This window comes from Muscardinus avellanarius (assembly GCF_963383645.1).
Source record: "Muscardinus avellanarius genome assembly, chromosome: 15".
Classification (NCBI taxonomy): Eukaryota; Metazoa; Chordata; class Mammalia; order Rodentia; family Gliridae; genus Muscardinus; species Muscardinus avellanarius.
Window position 1 is genome coordinate 65,691,726 of NC_137801.1, and position 22,170 is coordinate 65,713,895.

Consider the following 22,170-nt stretch of genomic DNA (forward strand, 5'->3'; position numbering starts at 1 on the left):
GAGCAGACCCCAGTGGCCCAGGCAGAGGCGGCCTGAGCACCAATGCGGAAGCCACAATGAGAGCTGGCTGAGGGGATTGGTTCAGTTCAGATGTGTGATGAATGGCACATAGGAGTCACTTTGAAGAGAGCCTGGGTTCCCAGGCCTGGGATCTGTATAGTTTCTCACACCTATGAAGGAAGATTGTGACAAGGACAGAGTTTTAGGGAAACTCAAAAGGCAGCAGGGGAGCCGGGCGTGGTGGCGCACACTCGTAATCCCAGCATCTGGGAGGCTGAGACAGGAGGATGGTGGCTAGAGGACAGCCTCAGCTACTTTGTGAGGCCTTTTGCAACTCAGTGAGATGCTGTTTCAAAATAAAGAATAGAAAATAGGGCTGGGGGTGTAGCTTGGAGATGGAATGCCCCTGGGTTCTGTTTCCAGTACAAAAAAAAAAAAAAAAAAAAAAGTAATAGGGTGCAGCTACATTGGAGGAGGGGCATAGGGGGAAACAAGAGACACAGCTGTGCTGTGGACTCCCTACTGCTTCGGCCTTGGCAGAAGGCAACTAAAATGGCCTCCCTCTTGAGGCCCAGCCTAAATTGCATGGAATGTCACATCTCCCAAGGGCAGCCCAGCCCTCCTCACACCTCCATGACTCTTCACTGGGGGTGGGGGACTCAGGGTCCGTTGCCACAGGAGAAATCGCTGGAGGCAGAGGTAAAGCCATTTATAACTGAGAGCAATGCAGATGGGGAGGGTCCTTCCAGTGGGCATGATGCAGGATCCAAGGACAGTTGGACCTGGGCCCAAAGTTGGGTGTAGGAACAGTAAGTGTTGTCCGTATTCAGAGCAGGGAGGGATGGATGAATCATTAGCAGAGCGCACTCAGAGTTACTGATCACACGTGTACATTTTTCTCTAAACTCGCAATTTCCCCATCCTCAAAATGCTGTGCATTTTCTTCCATAATGTGTTCACTGAAAAGCTACTCCATGTTCCTGGAAAACCAGACCCAGGAGGTCATTTCATAACAACCATGACGTCTGTGGCTTTTCTCTATACTAGAGTCAGGCTCTCCCCTGAATTCAGAGGTACGGAACCCTAGCCTCCATCAGGTCTGGGTCCTCACACACAGAAAGACAGAAAATCTCTGAAGGAGAAGGCTGGGGGCACTGCCAAGAGCATAGCCCATGTGGGCTAGGGCCACAGCCCATCAGTGCCACCAAGGCAGTCCCGGCACTGAGTGGCAGCCGTTTGGTGTTCACACAGTGGGGGCAGGGTGGGCAGGCACTCCAGGGTGACAACCCAGCCACTTCCCCCAAGTCAACCGAGGACTTCTCTCTGTCTCCCCAGATGGCTCCAGCCAGTCTGTGAAGAACCCCACTCCTCCGCCTCTCTCTTGGGGAAACTGCGGCTTTCGGAACCTCCTCTAGAGAAGCAAAGCAACCAACTCAGCCCATGAGAAATGCCCCTGGGGTGTTAGCAGGAAGGAGTCCTTCATGTTTACCTGGCCCTGTCCCACCATCTCTCCGTTCTCTTTGGACCCCAGGCCAGCCACGGTTGGCTGGATTGAGGGTGAACAGCTTCTGGCCACGGCAGAACGTTAGCACTCGCAGATTTCTAGCTCCACAGGACTCTTGCCTGGGACCGCAATGTCCTAACTACCTCTCCTCCCTTCTGATGTGCTGCCCTTGTGAGGCTGGAATTTTTATGTTTGGTTCACTGTTGCATTCCTAAAACTTAGAAGAGTGCCTGGTACATGCTAGAAACACAATAAGTATTTCTTGAATTCATGTAGATTGATATAAAGTAAAATTCTTCCAATAGATTTGATGGTTATAAATCTTCAGACATTAAACAAAGTAATTCTGAAATATATAAATAAAGAGCTATTAAAATACAAGGGATATATGATAAAATAATAAGCATAATTGGAGAGTTAAAAAGAAATCCAGAGAAATCGATAGCTTGAGTAGAGAAAACATAAATGAGGGCATAGAGCCAGTATTTGGGAGGCTGAGACAGGAGGATTGCAGGTTCTTGGCCAGTCTCAGCTAATTAGTGAGGCTCTCCACAATTTAGTTAGACTCCGTTTTAAAATAAAGAATAAAAAATAGGGCTGGGGAGGTGTAGCTCGGAGGTAGAATGCCCCTGGGTTCAATCCCTGGTTTTGAAATGAAAGAAAGAAAGAAAGAAAGAAAGAAAGAAAGAATATTTGCATAGTGAAAATGATAAACTTAGTCTAATAAATATACCTATGAACATCTATAAAAAGTGAATGTACACAAGAAAAATCTCCAATTTTGATCCAAAGAAGTAGGACACATTACTTAATACTGGCTGATGATACAATGCTAGGAAACCCCTAAAACAAAGAATATAAATGCATACAAAGAAAACATACATTCAAACCTTTGCAGGCATATTTGTATGTGTTCAAAGAAAACACACCCATCACACTTACTGCTCTGTTAAAAAAATGAATAAACTATCAGGAAATCGAATTCTGCAAAATATTAAAAGAATATCATGACTTACTATGTTTCTATCCAAAAAATGCAAAGATAATTCATTTTAGGGAATTGTTAATGTTATTATATTAACCGATAAAAGAATAAGGATTTTATTAGAATTTTTTGAGGGTCTGGGGATGGAACCCAGGGACATTCGACCTTCAAGCTATATCCCCTGCCCTGTTTTTTATTCTTTATTTTGAAACAGGGTCTCACTAAGTAGCTGAGGCTGTCAGTGAACCACGATCCTCGTGTCTCAACCTCCCAAATTCTGGGATTACAAGAGTGTACCACCACACTAGGCAGATTTTATTAGAATTTTGATAGATGCTAAAATTCATTTGGTAAAACCTAACACACATTACTAATTTTTAAAAACCTCTGGCCAGGCGTAGTGGCGCATGCTTGTAATCCCAGCATTTGGGAGGCTGAGACCGGAGGATCGCAGTTCGCAGACAGCCTCAGCTACTTAGTGAGGCCCTCCACAACTTAATGAGACCCTGTTTCAAAACAAAGAATTAAAAAAAAAAATAGAGCAGAGGATGTAGCTCAGAGGTCAAATGCCCCTGGGTTCCATCCCCAGACCATCAAAAAAAAAAAAAAAAAAAACCCTCTGGAAGCCAGGCATAGTGGAACACACTTGTAATTCCAGTACCTTGGGAGGTTTAAACAGGAGAATTATAGGTTCAAGGCCAGCCTCAGCATCTTAGTGAGATCCTATTTCAAAATAATTTAAAAATAAATCACAGCCAGATGTGGTAGCGCACGGTTCGCAGACAGCCTCAACCAACTTATTTCAAAATAAAGAATAAAAAATAGGGCTAGGGGTGTAGCATAGAAGTAGAATGTCCCTGAGTTCCATTTCCAGTACCACCAAAAAATAAATAAGCCGGGTGTGGTGCCACACTCTTGTAATCCCAGCATTCGGGAGGCTGAGACTGGAGGATCAAGGTTCGTGGACAGCCTCAGCTACTTAGTGAGAACCTCTCAACTTAGTGAGACCATGTCTCAAAATAAAGAATAAACTGGGTGTGGTGGCACACGCTTATAATCCCCACGCTTGGGAGGCAAAGACAGGAGGATCGCACAGGTTCAAAGCCAGCCGCGCTGGCTTAAGAGTCCCTGTTTCCAAAAATAAAAAAGTATAAAATAGGTCTGGGAGTGTAGCCCGGAGGTAGAAGGGCTTTCAGGAACCCCAGTACCACAAAAAAATTAAATAAAGAAAGAATTTTAAAAGGGCAGGGGGTGTAGCTCAGAGGTCGAATGCCCCTGGGTTCCATCCTCAGACCCACACAAATAAAATAAATGAATAAAATTTTATTTATTTTTATTTTTTATTTTTGGTGGTACTGGAGTTCCTGGAAGCCCTTCTATCTCTGGGCTACACTCCCAGACCTATTTTTTATATTTTTATTTGGAAACAGGGTCTCTTAAGCCAACGCGGCTGACTTTGAACCTGCTCAATCCTCCTGTCTCCGCCTCCCAAGCGGGATTACAAGCGTGCGCCACCATGCCCGGCGCAATAAATACAATTTAAAAATAAAGACTAAAAATAGGGCTGGAGGTGTAGCTCGGAGATAGAATGTCCCCATGTCCCCTGGGTTCCATCCCCAGTACTTAAAAAAAAAAAAAAAAGTAGGCCTGGGGCTGTATCTTGGAGGTAGAATGCCCCTGGGTTCAGTCCCCAGTACTATAAAGGGAACAAAAGAAGCTATAAAGGGAAAAGGCTGATAAATATGAACACAGATGTGATAAAATCCTGTTCAGCCAAAAGTACAATAAAAGATAAAATAGATGTCCACTTCTGGTCATGATAGAATAACTAGATGAGCCCTTTTGCTGGAAACAACTAGAAAGCTGGACATATACATGGAGCAGGTCTTCAGACAGTAGACAGCAGGGAGCGCAAAACTATGATCTGAGTTCCTGAGACAGGGAAGCAGACACAGGAGCCTACACACACCTGGCTTTCTTCCTAGAGGCTCTTCCCACTGTTCTAAACAGGGCATGGCATCACACTCTGCTGGCAATTTCTAGATTTGGGATTTGGCAACCACATAAACAGGAGGGAACTATGCAGAGAGTACGCTTCAGAAACCTGCATCAGAGACTGTGCCCGCACAGGGTGGGGATCCACGCGGCCCAGAAGAGAACCACTCGAGAAACTATCATCCTAAGTTGAGCTGACAAAAAGCTGAATCCCTGAACAAAAAGAAGCCACAGGAAGAAGCTGGAGCCAGCGCCATGACTCTGAAGACAGAAGATGCCAGCCTGCAGAAGAGAACGATAACTGGGTCTTTGGAGTGGCTTAAAGGGCTGGGAAAACTCAGCTCAAGTCCCAAATGCACTGAAAGGGAACCCCAGAAGCAACTGGGTGGCTGGGTTTCCTGAGACTTTACCCCTTAGGAAGCCCCTGTAGTTTGTACTAAACCTCCTCCATTTTCAACAAAGTAGCTAAAAGTTACTAGCTATAACAAGGCTTCCATAAAGGAATGCTCATTTCAGTACAGGAAGGGACAGTGAAGAAAGAAATATCAATCCAGGGAGAAGAGAGGGTGGCGGCCATCATTGCAGGGACAAGCAAACATGAAACTTTCATTCATTCGATGAGTCTTTATTGAGGATTCCTTGTCTGGCGGGACTGTGCGGGTTCCGCAGGGGGAAACAGAGGCACGCCAATGCTTTTCCCTTGAGGAGCCGCTCGTGGATCTGACTGGATCTCATGAGCTGAAGGTGTTTGAAGGGACTAAATAAGTGGAGAAGATGGGAAACACAGACCAGTGGGGAGGGCGGGCGGGGCTCCGAGGCCCTTGACGTGTCATGGAGGAAGGTCCCACGCCACACGGAGGGTGCCTCAGCCCAGGCCGCCTCAGACCACACCTGGGCTCAGGGGCTTCTTACAGACCCAGGGGTAGGGGGCAGTGCAGTCCATGTCATTCCACAGATGCTGTAAGTGGACACAGTCTTCTGTCTGCCCATTGCTGTGTTGCCAGTTGTCTGGCTGTTTCTTGTCCCAGAACCTAAAAAATAAAATAAAATAAATAAATAAATAAATAAATAAATAACACCAGGATTTTATTGTGTTGTATAAAACAAGTGTCTCTTCCTCCAAAAGTGCCATATGGAGCTGAAGTGATGTGGGTCCTTCAGCCTCTGAAGGCCCTGAGGTGGAGCCAGAATGAGGCCAGAGGTACCCCAGGGGTGACTCTGCTGAGGTTGCCCTGAGATACTGAAGGCTCAGGGTCAGGAAGGGAGGTCCTATGATGCTCCCAGACCCCACCCCCAAATTTGTGCTCAGATGCCTTCTGGTGAGAGAAAGGGTCCCTTAGGACCAGGCTCGACTAAGGTAGAAGATAAAAGACAAAATACAAAATCTGGAAGACCCACTCACAGGCTGCCTGTCAGCCCCAGGAACTATCCTTTCCTGATGCCCCTGTGACACACTGCACACTACACACACCACACTGACACGGGGGAGAGAGACACAGGACAAGGATACCCAAGGGATTCTGCCCAGGCCTGCTGAAGACGGTACCTGGGAACAGAATCACACAACAGCAGGACTCACGCTTTGCTCTGGGAAGCACTGAACGGAGTCCCATCTGTCCAGCTCCAGGAGCCTTCAGTGCCCTTGTCAGTGAGGCCAATCCAGTGGTGAACAGTACTGGTGAACTGTACCAGGAATGCCTGTGGAGGAGAAATAGGGCTGCTCTTGGTCCTGAGTGCCAGGGTTGCTTCTCCAGGCCGTCCCCTCCCTCACCTTGGAACAGGGCGCCTGTCTGCAGAAGCTGAGCCCCTCTCTGCTCCTTCCAGAGATTGTCCAGGACTTAGAGCAGAGCCAAGTCCTCAAAGGGAAGTTCAGCTTCTCCCAAGTTGACTGTCACCAAGTCCCTGCCCTTGAAAGGGGTTGTGGCTTATTAAAAAGAGGTGTCTTATGAAGCAGCATGTCCCAGAGGCACTATGATGATGTTTCAGGAGAGCCACAGGAGTGGGTGGCTCTGTAAGCCAAATTGAACCAAACCTTTTGTGGTCCTTTATCAATAACCTGGCAAGTTCTGCTAAGAGCCCTGGGTAAACGGGCGCCTGGGATCATATAACCTTTGGTGGTCCTCAGACTCTTAGGTATGAGTCTGGTCTCCTGGGGAGCTCAGGTCCCCTGCTCATGAGCCCTCCATGACCACTGGATTAGTGACATTAATATCAGGATTGATGACCAGAAAGGAGGCCTGATAGGAAATAGAGGACATGGGGAGGGAAGCATATCCCAACATCTAAGATCCGTCACCTGATGCCACCTCCCTGTCCTCCCTCCCTGCTGGCCCCTGGTGCCTCCTTCATTCAGTGAGAACATGGAGTTTTGCTGTCTGTGCTTCAACCTGTTGGTCAAGATGCTCATGGAAACTCAGCCTGACAAAGGAATCCCGGTGGTTTCTGCTGTGCTGCCAAGAGGTTGCAGGCCAGAGCTCCCAAGTCCCTTCCACATACCGACTCCATCAGCCCACCCTGCCTGCAGCTCTGACCTGCTCCTCCCGAGAGGTCACCGATGTCAGGTGAGCTCCCTGGGACACACAGTACTGCTCAGCTTCGTGCCAAGGCTTCTTCAAATGAGAAAAGTAATACAGATTTCCCTCGTAGACCTTCCAGCCTTTCAGGATCAGCTGGAGAAGCACATCTGGAACACAGGTGGGGGAGGGGAGAGAACCACACGCAGGGAGACAGCGGCTGTCCCCTAGCTGGCCTTCCTGACCTCTCCTCGGACTGACTGCCCAGGCTCACGAGTCCAGGCAATTCTTGAAGCCAAGTTCAACGCCTGGGAAGCTTCACCACCATCCCTTTTACCTGGAATCAGTCCTCCCAGAAGCAGCTCTCCAGACGCCCAGGTGCCTCACCTCTCCTAGGAGACTCAGCTCGGCTCCCAGTCAACACTATTTTTTTGTCAGCACTTTTTTCAGACGCCTGCTTTCCAGCTGCACCACCTCTCTGCCATGTCATCACTGTCACCAGACAGTCCTCTCCACCTTCATTCCGTCCGGGAGACTCTACAGCCTTCTCATAGCCTCTCGCATTTCCTGACCATCTTTGTCCGCTTCAGCTGCCCACACTCACGGCCATCCTGGACCTCATCGTCGCCTGTCTGCCTTACATCACAGTCACTGTGAGCTCAGCTCCTTCGTCCCTCCCTGCACGACACCCTCCTGTCTCACATCATCCCCACCGTATCTGCAATACAGCTGCACAGGCTCCCTGATGCATCCCCTCCGTGTGCTTAGCATTCATTAACACTTACACGCTGTTGGTGGAATTGAACATTAGTACAATCGCTGTGGAGATCAGCAGGGAAGCTCCTCAAAAGACTAGAAGTGGCCCCCACATGAGAAGGCCCTGGTGCTGCCTGCCAGGCCTCCCAGGTCAGCGTCCATCTCTTCAGCAGAGGCTGCAAGCATCCCTTCTCTGCCAACTCCTGCATCCCCCTCACGCTTAGCAAGCAGCTCTCTGCTCTACTGAGAAAGATGCACCACTGACTACCAACCCTCGGTTTCCCATCCCCACATCTGCAAACCGGGGTGCACCATCTCCTCCCAGCCAGCAGAGGGGCAGGTTCAGCCCCAAACTTCATTCACTCACCTGCTATCCACATTCATATCTCTCTATCATCATCATCCCTCTCTTTCTATTTATCTACGTTTTTCTCTCCTCACTCTTTTCTGTTTCCTTTCTCTCACCCTCAGAATTTCATATTCCTATGCCAAATCTAGAAAAAAGCCATCTCAAGGAAGTTCACCAGGGCATAAGCTGCAGGTTCACATGGAAGTAGGAGGGGTTTTCACGGAAACACAGTGGTTTCTTCATCTCTCTACTTTCCAGTATTTGCCACATTGTAGTTCAGACGTTGCTTTCTTGCAGAAACACCTCTTTCCCCTCTTGCCATCTGGAGGCTGCTTCCTGCTCCCACCCTCGGCCTACAGTATATTCTGTATATATTCTCATGCTAATTCTCTTACCCCATTGCTACAACCAGAACAAACATGCCCAGGACCCACAGAGCTTATGTCTGCAGCCCAAGCATCTCTCCTGCACTACAGACAGCCTGCAGATGACATCTCTGAGTCTCCTCCGCCGCATCCCAGACGCAGCACATCCAATCTCCCTGCTCCCCCTCCCAGTTTGTATTCCCAGTTTCTATTGGGAGACCAGCTAGTGAGCCTGCCGCTTGTAGCCTTCAGCAGTTCATTTCCTGGAGGAGGAAACCCAAGTTCAGGGGCCTCCCTGTCCAGCCTGTGTCTCCCAGGCCACCTACCTCTCCAGTGCAATTCTTTTCTTTTCTTCAATGCTTTTCTTTCCTTCAATGAACCCAGGGCCTCCTTCATGCTAGGCAAGTGCTCTACCACTGAGCTACATCCTCTGGCCTTTTATTATATTTTGAGGCAGGGTCTCTCTAAGTTGCCCAGGCTGGCCTTGAGCTTGGGATCCTCCTGCCTCAGCCTCCTGAATAGCTGAGATGACAGGACTGTGCCACCACGGCTGGCTAGTACAGTGTTTCTTAAACTGCACTCACCAGCTTATTAGTGGTTTCAATTTTTTTTAAATATAGATTATAAAATATCAGAGTAATTGATGCAGTTAAATGTCTGCTTTTTCTTTTTTTGTGGGTCTGGGGATGGAACCCAGGGGCATTTGACCTCCAAGCTACACCTCCTGCCCTATTTTTTATTCTTTATTTTGAAACAGGGTCTGACTAAGTTGCAGAGGCCCTCACTAAGTAGTAGCTGAGGCTGTCTGCGAACCGCAATCCTCCGGTCTCAGCCTCCCGAATGCTGGGATTATAAGTGTGCGCCCCCACGCCCGGCTAAATGTCCGCTTTTTGAAGCACACATGTGTAAGTGTGTGAATAGAATATTGTGTTCCTAGGTAAAATGAATTTTTACACAGGGAAAATTCCTTCTTGCCGTCCTTTCATCCTGCGCCTTATGAAGCTGCCCTTTTTCCCACAGGCCAATCAAATAGCCTGAAGTTTCCAGAACTTGAGTACCATGTCTCCAGGCCTGAGAGCTTGTTGCCCCTTACCCTGTTTACTTGGCAAACACCTATTAGTCCTGTGGGGCTCAGTTCAAAAGCCATTTTCTCAACAAAATATCTTCTGATCCTTTCCCACAAAAGACCTCTCCCCTTACATGCCCCCTTTGGAAGATTCCTTCTCTCTTCTTTTTGTTCTTCCCAGTACCTGCTTCTCACTTCACACCTCTTATACCTGCCTGCAGCATCTTTCGTGAAAGTCTGCCTTCCTAGACCAGAAGCTTGCAAGGATGCACAACATGCCTTACTCATCTTGATACCCCTGACACTTAGTAGGGCCTCAATAAAATGCCAGGTGAGCGCATGGATTCTGTGCACTTTGTTAAGATGCCTGACGTGCATCAACTCATCTGATGCTCAATGTGAAGCAAATGTTATTGTCCCCCTTAAAAGATGCAAAAAGTAAAGATCACGACAATCTGTTCAAGACACACACTTCCCCCCAAGAGACCGCCCCGCCCCGAGGGACCCTTCCCTCCACTTACTCTGGGTCCTTTGTAGCTCCTGTAGTGATGCAAAGGCTGCCTGAAGGGTCTCCAAGGACCTCTGTTTCCCCTGGATTTTTGCAGTCAGTGTCTTGGTGTTCTCCAAGTCCCCGTTCAGCCTCTGCACCTCAGCACTGGCCTTCTGCAGACTGTTCTTTAATGCCTGGATCTGGGCATTTAAGTCTGCATCTTTCTTCACTCCTCCTTTTAGGGTCTGTATCTCTCTGCTGGCATTTTTCAACTGACTGTTTAATGCCTGAATCTGGGAGTTTAAAGCATTGGCATTTCCCAGCTCTGCTTTTAGCACTTGGATCTGAGCATCTGTCTGTTCCAGTCGGCTGTTTGCTATTCGGATCTGGGCTGTGACAGCTCCCAAATCTCTTTTTAACAAGTGAGTCTCATCATTAGCCCTTTCCATATGACCTCTCAGGAGCTGCATCTCAGCAGTGGTGTTGTCTAAGCTGCCCTTCAGAAAGGTCTGGGTCTGGAAGTTTAGAGCATTTGCATTCTGCAGGCTCCTATTTAGCCTTTGGATTTCAGCCTGGGCTCCTTCCAAACCACTTCTGAAAATCTGATCCTGGTTCCTTAAGTCATCGACACTATCCAGATGGCCCCTCAAAGCATGGATCTCAGCACTTGCAGCCTTTAAACTACTACTTGCCAACTGAGCCTGAGTGTTTGCCGTTTCTAAACCTTCCTTCAACATCTGAATCTCGGTGTTGGCACTTTCCAAGCCTCTGTTTAACATGCGGAGCTCAGTGCTGGTGTTGACTGAGCTGAGCACTAAGAAATCCTGGGTCTGGGCGGTTAAAGCATTTGCCTTTTCCAGATCTCCCTTCAGCCTCTGGATCTCAGCATTGGCCCCCTCGAAGGAACTTTGTAATGTCTGGGTCTGCAAACTCAAGGTATTGGCTTCCTTCAGGGTGCCTTTTACCACCTGGAGGTCAGCACTGGCACCTCCCAGATGGTCACCAAGCACCTGGATTTGAGAACTGATATTGTCCACTCTGTACGTCAGCAACCGGATCTCCATATGCCAGGTACTGGAATTCTCCACATACCCTCTGCACATCTGGAGAGCCTCTTGCATCTCCGCCACCCTGTCAAAGGACTGGTGATCTGGATGGAGGAAACAAAGAAGGCAGCCAAAGAGGCCCATTATGTAGGGAAGGAAGATCACATGGGCCAATGAGAATGTCCTGAAGAGTTCTGAGAGAAATGTTCACTGCACAGCCCTGGGTGCTCCTCGGGCAGCCTGCTGGTCACTGCGGCCACCCAGACCCGGGGGATGGGCTACCAAAGAATTCAGGCCAAAAACTAAAGTAAGTGAAGACACTTTAATATCACACATGAAGGAAAGGGCTGGCAGGATTGAAATACTACTTGTTGCTACAGTAAACTAGCCACCCAGAGCCATGAAGTAAAGTTTGGATTATCTTGCCATGGCAATTGTTCAACTCCAAAGTCATGGCTTACATCATGTAGAGCTACTGAAGTTTAATTCTACTGAAATTTCCCCATAGATGAATCATTATGGAAAGGGAAATAGGTGTGCTAGAGTCTCTGCTTAGTTCTACGGTATATTTGTATGCTAAGCATGAAGCCTCTTGATTTGACCTTGTTGCTTCCTAGACACTGGGTGGACCACAAGCGTACATTTTCTCATCATGGACTTCATGTGGGAAAAGGGGGAGGAAAAAATAGTGGCCCAGGAGGAAGCACACTGTCCAATCCACAGGGCCGGGGTGGAATGAGCCATGCCCTTCAGGGGACACCGTACCTATACTGAAATGGCTTTCAAAGGGCTGGTGCCCCAATGTTACATAGGGTGAGGGGCCCTACAGGACAGTCTGAGGGTATGGGAGACCTGAGTGAAAGGCTTTTGTCAAGTCGGGTGTGGTGGCACACACCTGCAACCCCAGCTAACTCAGGAGGCTGAGGCAGGAGAATAGCAAGTTAGAGGCCAACCCGAGCAACTTAGCAAAATCCTGTCTCAAAATATAATAAGAATGATCAGGGATGTAACTGAGTAATAGAGCACTTGCCTAGCATATGTGTGGCGTTCAAGCCCCGGTTCCACAAAATTATTTTTCAAGAAAGGCCTTTGTCACTTGGGTCATTCGGGGAGATTCTGTGGCCCCTTTAATCTGCAGGGTCTTCCCGCCAGCCCCATCAGCCTCTGTCTCTAGGCCATGCACGACCTCGGCTCAGCTCATGAACTGGGACCTAGTCACAGACATTCCTGGCCACTGCCTGACTCTAGCCTCCCCACAGGAATAGGGAGAAGAATCTAAACAGGTGGGGACCTTTCCTGTGGGGTATCCGTGCACTACTCCTCAACCTATGCTGAGCTGGGTGCAAGGCCTCCGCCACTGTGCTGAGGCAAAGCCACGTGGCCTTAGAAGCCCAGTCAAAGATTGTGTCTTATAGACAAATGGCCAACACAATGGAGAATCAGAAGAACTCCCACACATGGACAAACAATTTTCAACAAAGATGCAAAGGTAACTCATGGGAAAAGGACAAATTTGTTCAACAAATAGTGCTGAAACAAATGGATATCCATATGCAAAAAATAGGACTTCAAAAAATTATAAATATAAAACCAAACACTATAAAATTTTCAGAAGAAAACAGAGAACATTTTTGTTCAGTTAGACAAAGGTTGCTCAGATACAAGACCAAAAGAAAAAAAGTAGAGGCTCTGAGAGTGTAGCTCAGTGGAAGAGCACCTGCTTAGCTTAGCTAGCAAAAGACCCAGAGTTCTATCCCTAGCACCAAAAACAAAAGAAGAAAGATAAGTTAGACTATATCAAAGTTAAAATCTTGTTATGATAATGAAAAGGCAAAAAAAAGATTAAAAAAGCAAGTCATAGACTGAGATAACAAAGGACCCCAGGGACAACTTGGGGAGGATGAAGGATCCTTTAGTCACCTTGACCGTGGTGGTGTTTTCACCATTGTATCCATAGGGCAAAGTTTAGACTGTATGCTTTGACTCTGAGTAGTATATTAGATGTATATTATCCTTCATTAAAACAACTTTTTGAAAAGTCTAATTTTTTCTGAAGAGGGTGGAATTCATTCAGGGATCTGGGGGTGTTGGAAAAGAAGCTGGTCCCTGGGTCTGGGCTCCCCAGCACTTCCCACCCTGGCCACTCACCGTTGGACATCACAGGTGACTGTACAGTCGTGTTGTTTTCTGGGAACCCACGTAGAGACTCTGGGAAGGAAGGATGCTCCTCCACTTTAGGGCTTCGGGACTGTAGAACTGAGACATCCCGTTTCAAGGTCCGTGCCAACCTCAGCCCTGAGCCTGGGAGAACCAGCTGTCCCCCATCAGTTAGAGCCCCAGAAAGAGGGATATGGCACCCAGGACTCTCTCGGAGTTCCCCTCATGAGCCTCAGTTAGGGAGGCTCCCCCTTGGACAGTGGCCTGTGTGCTCCCAGGAATGCTGTGGTCTGGGTCTGGGACTTTAGCGGAGAGTGCATACCTGGGTCCCTCGGTCCCTTTGCTCAGAAAGGAGGGGATCAGTGGGTTTCAGGCACCTGGAAACTTACCCACAGCAAAGAGAGCCACAACAGAGAAGACCAGGGTCACAGCCACGAAGGCCAGTGTGGCCTGAAGGAGCCTCGGCACCCTGGAGGCTTCAGGAGCCACTGCTGTGATGTCTACCCCTGCAGGAAAGAAGCCAGAGCCGGGGGTGAGAGAGAAGGTGCCATGTGGGCTGGGACAGACTTAGCTTCCCTGACCCAGGCTCCTGGTCTGCCCAGTGTTTATGAAAACACCCACCATGCTTACGAACACACAGGTGGCCGCAGAGGAGGCGTCGGAAGCGCTGAGAATCCCAGCGAGGCTGTGGTGGCGCCTGGTGCACAGAGCCTGGCACAGAGGGGAATACAGTGGAAGGCCTTCCAATAAAGAAGAGCGGGACGGAGAGGGAGAGAAGGGGGAGGAGCAGAGCAGGAGCCCGGCCTCAGAGCCCAGGGTTAGTTTTGCCTTGAGTCCTAACCAGAGCCAGAGTCGCACCCTTTGGGACCACATGCTGCTCCACACACACTGGCATGGGGCAGTCCTGGGCCTCTCTTCTAGGGTCAGAATAATGCTGTGGATGTTCTGAGAAGGCTCAAGCCTTCTAGGGACTATGGGAAGGAACAGGGTGTACTAGGAAGCCCACTAACGGCAGCAAGACACAGCCCAGAGCTCCAGAGGCCGCACAGGCCAGCCAAGTGAGCCTGGTTCCAATCCAGGGCCATCTGAATTCAAGATGCACACCCTTTTCCCTGCCAGATTGCCATCCTCGGTGAAAGATGCCTGGGGAAATCCCATGCAGAGACTACGGGGTGCCCAGGAGTCCTGCTCTCCTCCTCACTCACATTCTGCCTTTACTTGTCTATTGTGGAGGTCAAGGCAGCTACAAGCTGAGCTCTGGCTGCCAAGGAGGAGCTCAGAGGGCTGGGGACAGGCAGGTCCCTGAGTTTTCTCACCTTGGGGCTGCAGGGAGACCTGCTGGTGGCCCGTGCAGAAGTAGGCTTTATCACCATTCATCTCTGAGTCCTTCATCCTCCTGCCCTGCTCCTAGCCACCGACCCCTGGAAGGGCCGTCCTGTGAGCCAGCAGCAGTGGGAGAGAAGCTGAGACGGTCCACACTTATATGCCCTTGTGGAGGTCATGACCATCCTTCAGGCTCTGCCCCCTTCCCTACTGACTCTGCAGAAACCTGGTCCAGCACAGCCCCTCCCCGCAGGCTCTGGGGAGCCATCAGCCCCGGGCTCTGCCTTCTTCCTCTTCCAATCAGCACCTCCTCCCTCAATGCCCCAAACATTGGCTTCTGCCTCAAAGTCACAAACTCACCTGTTCTCTTCTTTGGAGGCTGAGCTGGAAGGAGGAGCTTCAGGGCAAACATCCGTGTCACCTGTGTTGACCTTAATCCTAGCCCCAGGAAAGGTTGGCAGATCAAGGCTGAGGGTAGGGAGACTCGCTGATCAATCAGAACCTCACAACTGGGTTCCAGGACAGGATCTGAGATGGTTTAGAATATATCTTTGGTCTCTAAACTGGGTCCCAGCAGAGAGCTCCTGAAACCCTCACTTTCCCAAGTGATAGGAGTGTCTTCTGTAATTCCTAATGAGCTCCTTTGACTATTGCTGGAGTTTACGTTAACAAGGTAAGAGAATTTCAGGATGGCAGCTGGTCCCAGAAAGACTAAATGCAATTAGAGTGTGGAACTTTCAGCCTCCTGCATACACTCCCCAATCTCTGAGTCTGGGGAGGGGAGGGGGCTGGACCTGGGGTTAAAAAACAAGCTGGTTTTTGTGGTGTATCAAGATGAAGCTGAAGCTGAATGTGGTGGCACACGCCTGCAATCCCAGTACTGGGGAGGCTGAGACAGGAGGATCACAAGTTCACGGCCAGCCTCAGCAATTTAGCGAGGCCCTCTGCAACCTAGTGAGACCCTGTTTTCAAACTTAAAAATAAAATAAAATAAAATAGCTGGGCATGGTGGCGCACTCTTGTAATCCCTGCACTTGGGAGGCGGAGACAGGAGGATCGCGCTGGTTCGAAGCCAGCCGTGCTGGCTTAAGAGACCCTGTTTCCAAATAAAAAAAATACAAAAATAGGTCTGGGAGTGTAACCCGGAGGTAGAAGAGTTTCCAGGAACCCCAGTACCAAACAATTAATAAATAAATAAATAAATAAATAAATAAATAAATAAATAAATAAAATAGGTGGCCGGGCATAGTGGTGCATGCTTGTAATCCCAGCATTTGGGAGGTGGAGACAGGAGGATCGCGGTTCGCAGACAGCCTCAGCTACTTAGTGAGGCCCTTTGTAACTCAGTGGGACCCTGTTTCAAAAATAAAGAATAAAATATTAGGGCTGGAAGTGTCGCTCAGAGGTAGAATGCCCCTGGGTTCCATCCCCAGTACTGCAAAAAATAAATAAATAATAAAATAAAATAAAATAGGGCTGTGAGTGTATCTCAGAGGTAGAATGCTCCTGGGTTCCATCCCCAGTAACACACACACACACACACACACACACACACACACACACACACACACAGATGAAGCTGAACATCTCCTTCCCAGACATGGGCTGCCAAAAACCCAATGACGTGGACGATAACGCACACTTCATACATTTTATAAGTCTAGGCACAGAAGCTGCTGCTGCTGCTGCTGCTGCTGCTTTGGGTGAAGAACGGAAGGGTTATGTGGTCCATATCAGTAGTGGGAACAACAAACAAGATTTCCCCTTGAAGCAGGTGTCTTGACCCATGGCTGAATTTGCCTGCTACTAAATAAGGACATTCCTGTTACAGACCATGGAAAACTGGAGAGAGAAAAAAGACAGATAGATCCATTTGGGATTGCACTGTGGATGCCAATCTAAACGTTCTCAACTTGGTTGTTGTTTTAATAAAAAAGGAAAGAAAGATATTCTGGACTGATAGATACCACGGTGCCCTGTCCCACAAGGCCCCACAAAGCTAATAGACTCTACAAATTTTCCAGTCTCTCCAAGAAGATGATGTACACCAATACATCGTCAGAAAGCCCTTTAACAAGGAAGGTAAGAACCCCAGAACCAAAGCACCCAAGATCCAGCATCTTATTATGTCAAGTGCCTGCAACACAAAGGCCAGTGTATTGCTTTGAATAAAGAGCATCCTGAAAACAGCAAGGAAGAGGCTGCAGGACATTCTAAACTTTCGGCCAAAACAATGAAGGCCAAAGAAAAATAGCTGGAACATATTGCCAAGAGGAACAGGCTGTCCTCTCTGAGAGCTCCTGCTCTGTCCAGCCAAAAACAAAAATATTGGCCGGGCATGATGGGGCACTCTTGTAATCCCAGTACTTGGGAGGCTGAGACAGGAGGATCGCGGGTTCACAGCCAGGCTCAGCTACTTAGTGAAGCACTCTGCAACTTAGTGAGATCCTGTTTCAAAATAAAGAATAAAAAATAGGGCTGGAGGTGTAGCTCAGAGTTAGAATGCTCCTGGGTTCAATTCCCAGTATTGCAATATATATATATATATATATATATATATATATATATATATATATATATGTATGCAAAAGGGAGGTCAGTATATAAGTTCAAACCTCAAAAGATTATGTTATATATATGTTATATATGTGTGTATATATGTATAAATATATATTTATATACAAATATATAAATATATTTATATATATTTTATATATGTATAAATATATATTATATATATAGTCAGTATATAAGTTCAAACCTCAAAAGATATATTTATATATATAAAAGAGAGGTCAGTATATAAGATCAAACCTCAAAAGAAAACACTCTCAGACAATGACATCCAAGGAGCTTCCAGGTGGGTGAACACATCCACCCGCTGGTCCCGCCCCGATTCCACCATGGCTCCATAGAGACAGATGCTCTTGTGCTCAGGATTCCTCTGGACCTTGCCCTGTGTCCCTCTTCATCTGTTGCTGGTCTCCTTCACAGTAAACTCTTAATGGTTAAATCTAATGCAGTCCTGAGTTCTGTGAGTTGTTCTACTGAACCATCAAAAATGAGGGTGTGTCACTGAATCCCCAAATTTGTAGTCATCCAGGCAGAAGTGTGGGTCACCTGGGGAAGCCCACTTATCACTAGCTTATGAAGTGGGGGCAGTTCTGCAGGACCGAGCCCTTAGCCTATGGCGTTTGTGGTAACTCAGGAAGTTAGCCTAAGATCAAATTGTAGCCAGGCATGCATGCCTGTAATCCCCAATTTGAGAGGCTGTTACAGATCATGGAAAACTGGAGGATCCCAAGTTCAAGGCCAGCAGCTTAAAATTTAACATTAAATAAAATAGGGCTGGAGGTGTGGTGTCCAGTTGGTATCAGAGGATTGGTTGTATCAGGAAATAAACCATGCATTTGATGTCAGAAAATATGGAGCAAGGCCCACCTTGATCCCAGACCTCCCTTTTAGATCTGCACCCCCTGAGACAACCAGGTTCTCAGGACTAACTCAAAAGAAACTGGTAGATGCGGCCAGGCCCCATATGCTGTTTTTCTGTGAGACCTGTAACTCCCAGAGGTAACGATGCTGCTTTGGGGGCTCCTGCTTTTGGAGGGCCTAGAACCAGGAGCAAAGGAAGTGGAGCAACCCAGAGGGCCACACAGGAGCCACAAGCCTCATCCCTACCAGGGGACCAGTGGAGCAGAGCCATATTCCCAGTGGCTGCTCCAGGAACCCCCCACCCACCGAGTCAGTTCTGGGGATCCTGCTGATCCTCCTTTCCCACTGCTTCAGATGGTTAAAATCTTATTGACATGGATCACATTTTCTTTAGCTAATAAAAATATAATTGCATATTAGCCCTCATCATAGCCACTGTTAAAAGCTGTCAATTACAAACTTGCAAATGGCTTGTTTTACCTATATTGTGTGTATGAGGGATTTTGTCTTTTTTTTTTCTCAGTTCCTACATCCCTTTCTTGTGTCTTTTTCACAAATTCTGGAATCACCCTCCCAGAAGCCCCTAGGCACTGACTAAAAAGACCTCAGATGCCATTTGAGCATGGTGGCTCACACCTGAAATGCCAGTACCTGGGAGGCTGAAACAGGAGGATCACAGGTTCAAGGCCAGCCTCAGCAACTTAGTAAGACTTAGCAACCTAGCAAGACCCCATTTCAAATTTAAAAATTAAAAATTAAAATTTTTAAATAGGGCTGAGGTATAGCACAGCAGTAGAATGCTTCTAGGTTCAATCCCCAGTCCCACACACACACACAAAAAAGAACTGGCACCCACATCATGGAGGCCACTGTCAACTCAGCCAGAAACTAACCCCAGCGTAGCTAATCTGCAGAAAAGAGAGGAAAGAGAGGCAGTGACTGCCTTCGCCCATCGCTGATGCCGTGTGTGTGTGTGTGTGTGTGTGTGTGTGTGTGTGTGTGTGTGTGTTTGACCTCCTATCTGTTGAAGCTGGCCTGGGGAAGCTGGCCGCTGCAGGGTGGCATGGACACCCATTTCTGGGCAGTCAGCAGCCCTCCCATGAGACGGGAGCTGCTAGAGGCACCTCCCCAGGAATAGAGGTGTAAGAAAGAGTCTATCTCGGTTTCTATTTCCCCACACATAAAGTCAGGCTGGACCCTCTCCAGAACTGTTTCCTCCAAGGGCTAGAAAGGGCCTCGAAAGCAGAACTCTGGGGATCCCTGGCTCAGCAGAGGTGTATGGGTCAGGAGAGAGGCACAGCCCTCTAGACTCCAGCAACACTCCCCGCCTTGCTCCCCTTCCTGCCATCCCTGACCCCAACCCAAGGTCCCAGCTCCTACATTAACCACAGGAACACCATCTGCCGGCAAGGCAGAAAATCCAGGAGGCTGCTATGTCTTTGCTGAGACATAGCAGCTCTGGCCAGAGAGAAACAAATGGGCATTTTACACATTAACACCAGGACCACTCCACAGCTGGAATCACTCACACACTTGTCTTTCCTGCCCCTGAAGGTCACCAGATCATGGTCTCAGAGACCATCTAGTTTAGCCACTGCAGACTTGTAGCTGCAGACATCCTGGGAAGTGTTGTCCATGTCAACCCCTAACACCACAGGGTTGGTGAGTTGTTCCAGGGAGCAGCTAGATCCAAAGTATGATGAACGGGAAAGACCTGGCAGCTGAGGGCTGAGGCCACTCCCAGCTTCAGGTACCCATAAACCACCCTTCCATCACCCTCAGTCCATCCCACAGCCAATCTGAAGCTCCAAGGATGAGCTGGTGGCTTGACCCACATAATCCACCTCCCTGACCTTCCTTTGGAGATATAACCCAATCCTGGGTTTTTGTTGGAATGGGTGGAAAAGAGCAGTTCCTTTCCCTGGGCTTCTCTTATAGAAATGTGAGTTTGTAGACTCAGAGCCACCCATGTCGCCATTCTGGGAGAGTCTGCCTGGCACTAAAGCCAAGCAGAGGCAGTCAAAGCCAGGAGGTGGAGAGAGGGAGCAGAACCTGGCTGAGCACCCGCGTCCACCCCACCCCAACCCAACAACAGTTCCATCAACAGGCCTTCAGGCCACATGTCACCTGGCTTTCATTCAGCTAGGCTCCTAACCCTCTCCCGGCCTCTCATCTCGCCTCCTCTCGAGTCCTGTCACCATATCACAGGCAAAAGGGTCTTTTCAAGAAGCCATTGGATGCGTGCACATGTGTGACTCAGCTCTCTTAGCTAAGAAGAGGAAAGTCTCTTCTTAATTTCAAAAAGAATGAAAATTAACTTTAATTAATCCAGTGGCAACAACCACAACCAGTAGCCAAGTCAAGGTCTCTAAGACCATGCTCCTCTCAAAGAAACCAGGGCTTGTTGGAGAAATGGCTGGTTTCTAAGACTGAAGCAGGAAGTGTAGGAGATGAGTGTAGAGCATCTTGTGGTGCTGGAAAGTAAGGAGATGCTTTAAAATAGCGAATGATGAGAGAATGTCAAAGGACACAGAAACTCACTGCAACGGTACCCAGAGCCAAACATGGGGAAATGTGAGCAAGGAAATAGAGTTGGATTATAGCCCCAAATATAAGACAGTACCCAGGAATTTATTTTGATATGAATTAATGCTTGAATAGATAAATAGATTAATCGCCCTTTCAGAAAAATTTCGAATAATTTTTGTACAGAGTCCACCCTTGAGAAGGCAGAATATAACTCCTCACATTTTTTATGGTTTTTATACAATATTATTTCATTTTATGTTCCTCTACCGCTGCATAGGACATAACACTTTTGTGGACTTTTGGGGGGATACAGCCAATGATTAGTAACAAACAATAGTGCTCCAACTCTCCAAACTGGACTCCCTCTCACATGTGCACAAATCTGCATAGAAAAGTACTAACTTCTGAGAATTGGATATGTGTACTTTGACTTATTTCCCCTTTCTAGTGTATCAAGAAATAACATGAGCCGGGCATGGTGGTGCACGCTTGTAATACCAGCATTCGGGAGGCGGAGACCAGAGGATTGCTGTTCACAGACAACCTCAGCGACTTAGTGAGGCCCTCTGCTACTCAGTGAGACCCAGTTTCAAAATAAAGAATAAAAAACAGGGCAGGGGGTGTAGCTCGGAGGTTGAATACCCTTGGGTTCCATCCCCAGACCCCCCCCCAAGAAAAGAGAAAAAGAAAAAGAAATAATATGAGCCGGGTGTGGTCATGCACACTTGTAATCCTAGTACTTGGGAGGATCACAGATCCCTAGACAGGTTCACAACCAGCCTCAGCAACTTGTGAGATCCTGTTTCAAAATAAAGGGAAAAAATTGGGCTGGGAGTAGACCTCAGAAGTAGAATGCCCCTGGATTCTATCCCTGATACCACACACACACACACACACACACACACACACACCAAAAAAAATGAAATGAACTTTAATTTACCCAAAGCAATGTTTGCATTCTGGAAGCAAATACTCTGTCCCCCGCATAATAAACTGAATACCAGAATTACACAGTGACCTCACCGGAGAAGCGAGCCTTACATATGGGAGGAGGCATCCAGGGTCACAAGACAAGCAGAGCAATAGCTGTCCCTGCCTCATGAGGGGAGGAAGCCAGGGCGAGGCTGGATGTGGTTGCAAGATGGGGTGCAGGCTCCAAGTAAAAGCACATCCTCCTTGACTCAGGCTCTTTCAGTTTCGAGGAAGAGCGATGGGGGAGGGCAGGAGGGCCAGCCTTGTCGTAGGAGCCACGTGCCCAGGAAGCAGGAGCATCCAGAGGAATGAAGGGCGGAAGGCAGCCCCAGGAGCTGGAGCTCAGGCTGCCCGTGGGGCTTGCACCTGGCCACCTCAGCCGCTTTCTGACCTGCGCGTGTCTTCCACCACACACCCGGGACAGACCCAATCTCTTCTCTGCACATTCCCTTCTCTGCCAGCTACAGCCTTCCTGTGCTTTCTCTCTCTCTCCTCTGTCTCATAGCTTCTGCTGACTGCTAGTTTCTGCGGGTGCCCCGTGACGGCCCCAGCCTTTCTCTAGCCCAGGCCCTTCCAGCTTGACTTTCCTCTCTTAGTCATCTTGGTATTTCCTGGTTCAAATTCTTTCCCAGAAGCCCGGCATGGTGGCGCATGCCTGTAATCCCAGTACTCGGGAGGCTGAAAC

At 48.2% G+C, this 22,170-nt stretch overlaps 1 protein-coding gene across 1 annotated transcript; it reads right to left on the minus strand.

Annotated features, from left to right (window-relative positions):
- Positions 1-6,059: 6,059 nt before the first annotated feature.
- On the minus strand, positions 6,060-14,618 carry CLEC4F (C-type lectin domain family 4 member F; the record flags this gene model as incomplete). Its single annotated transcript, XM_080711390.1, has 5 exons — positions 6,060-6,182; positions 7,016-7,167; positions 10,055-11,173; positions 13,616-13,732; positions 14,543-14,618. 5 exons carry the CDS (start codon positions 14,616-14,618, stop codon positions 6,060-6,062), a joined length of 1,587 nt encoding a protein of 528 aa, XP_080567516.1.
- Positions 14,619-22,170: the final 7,552 nt, after the last annotated feature.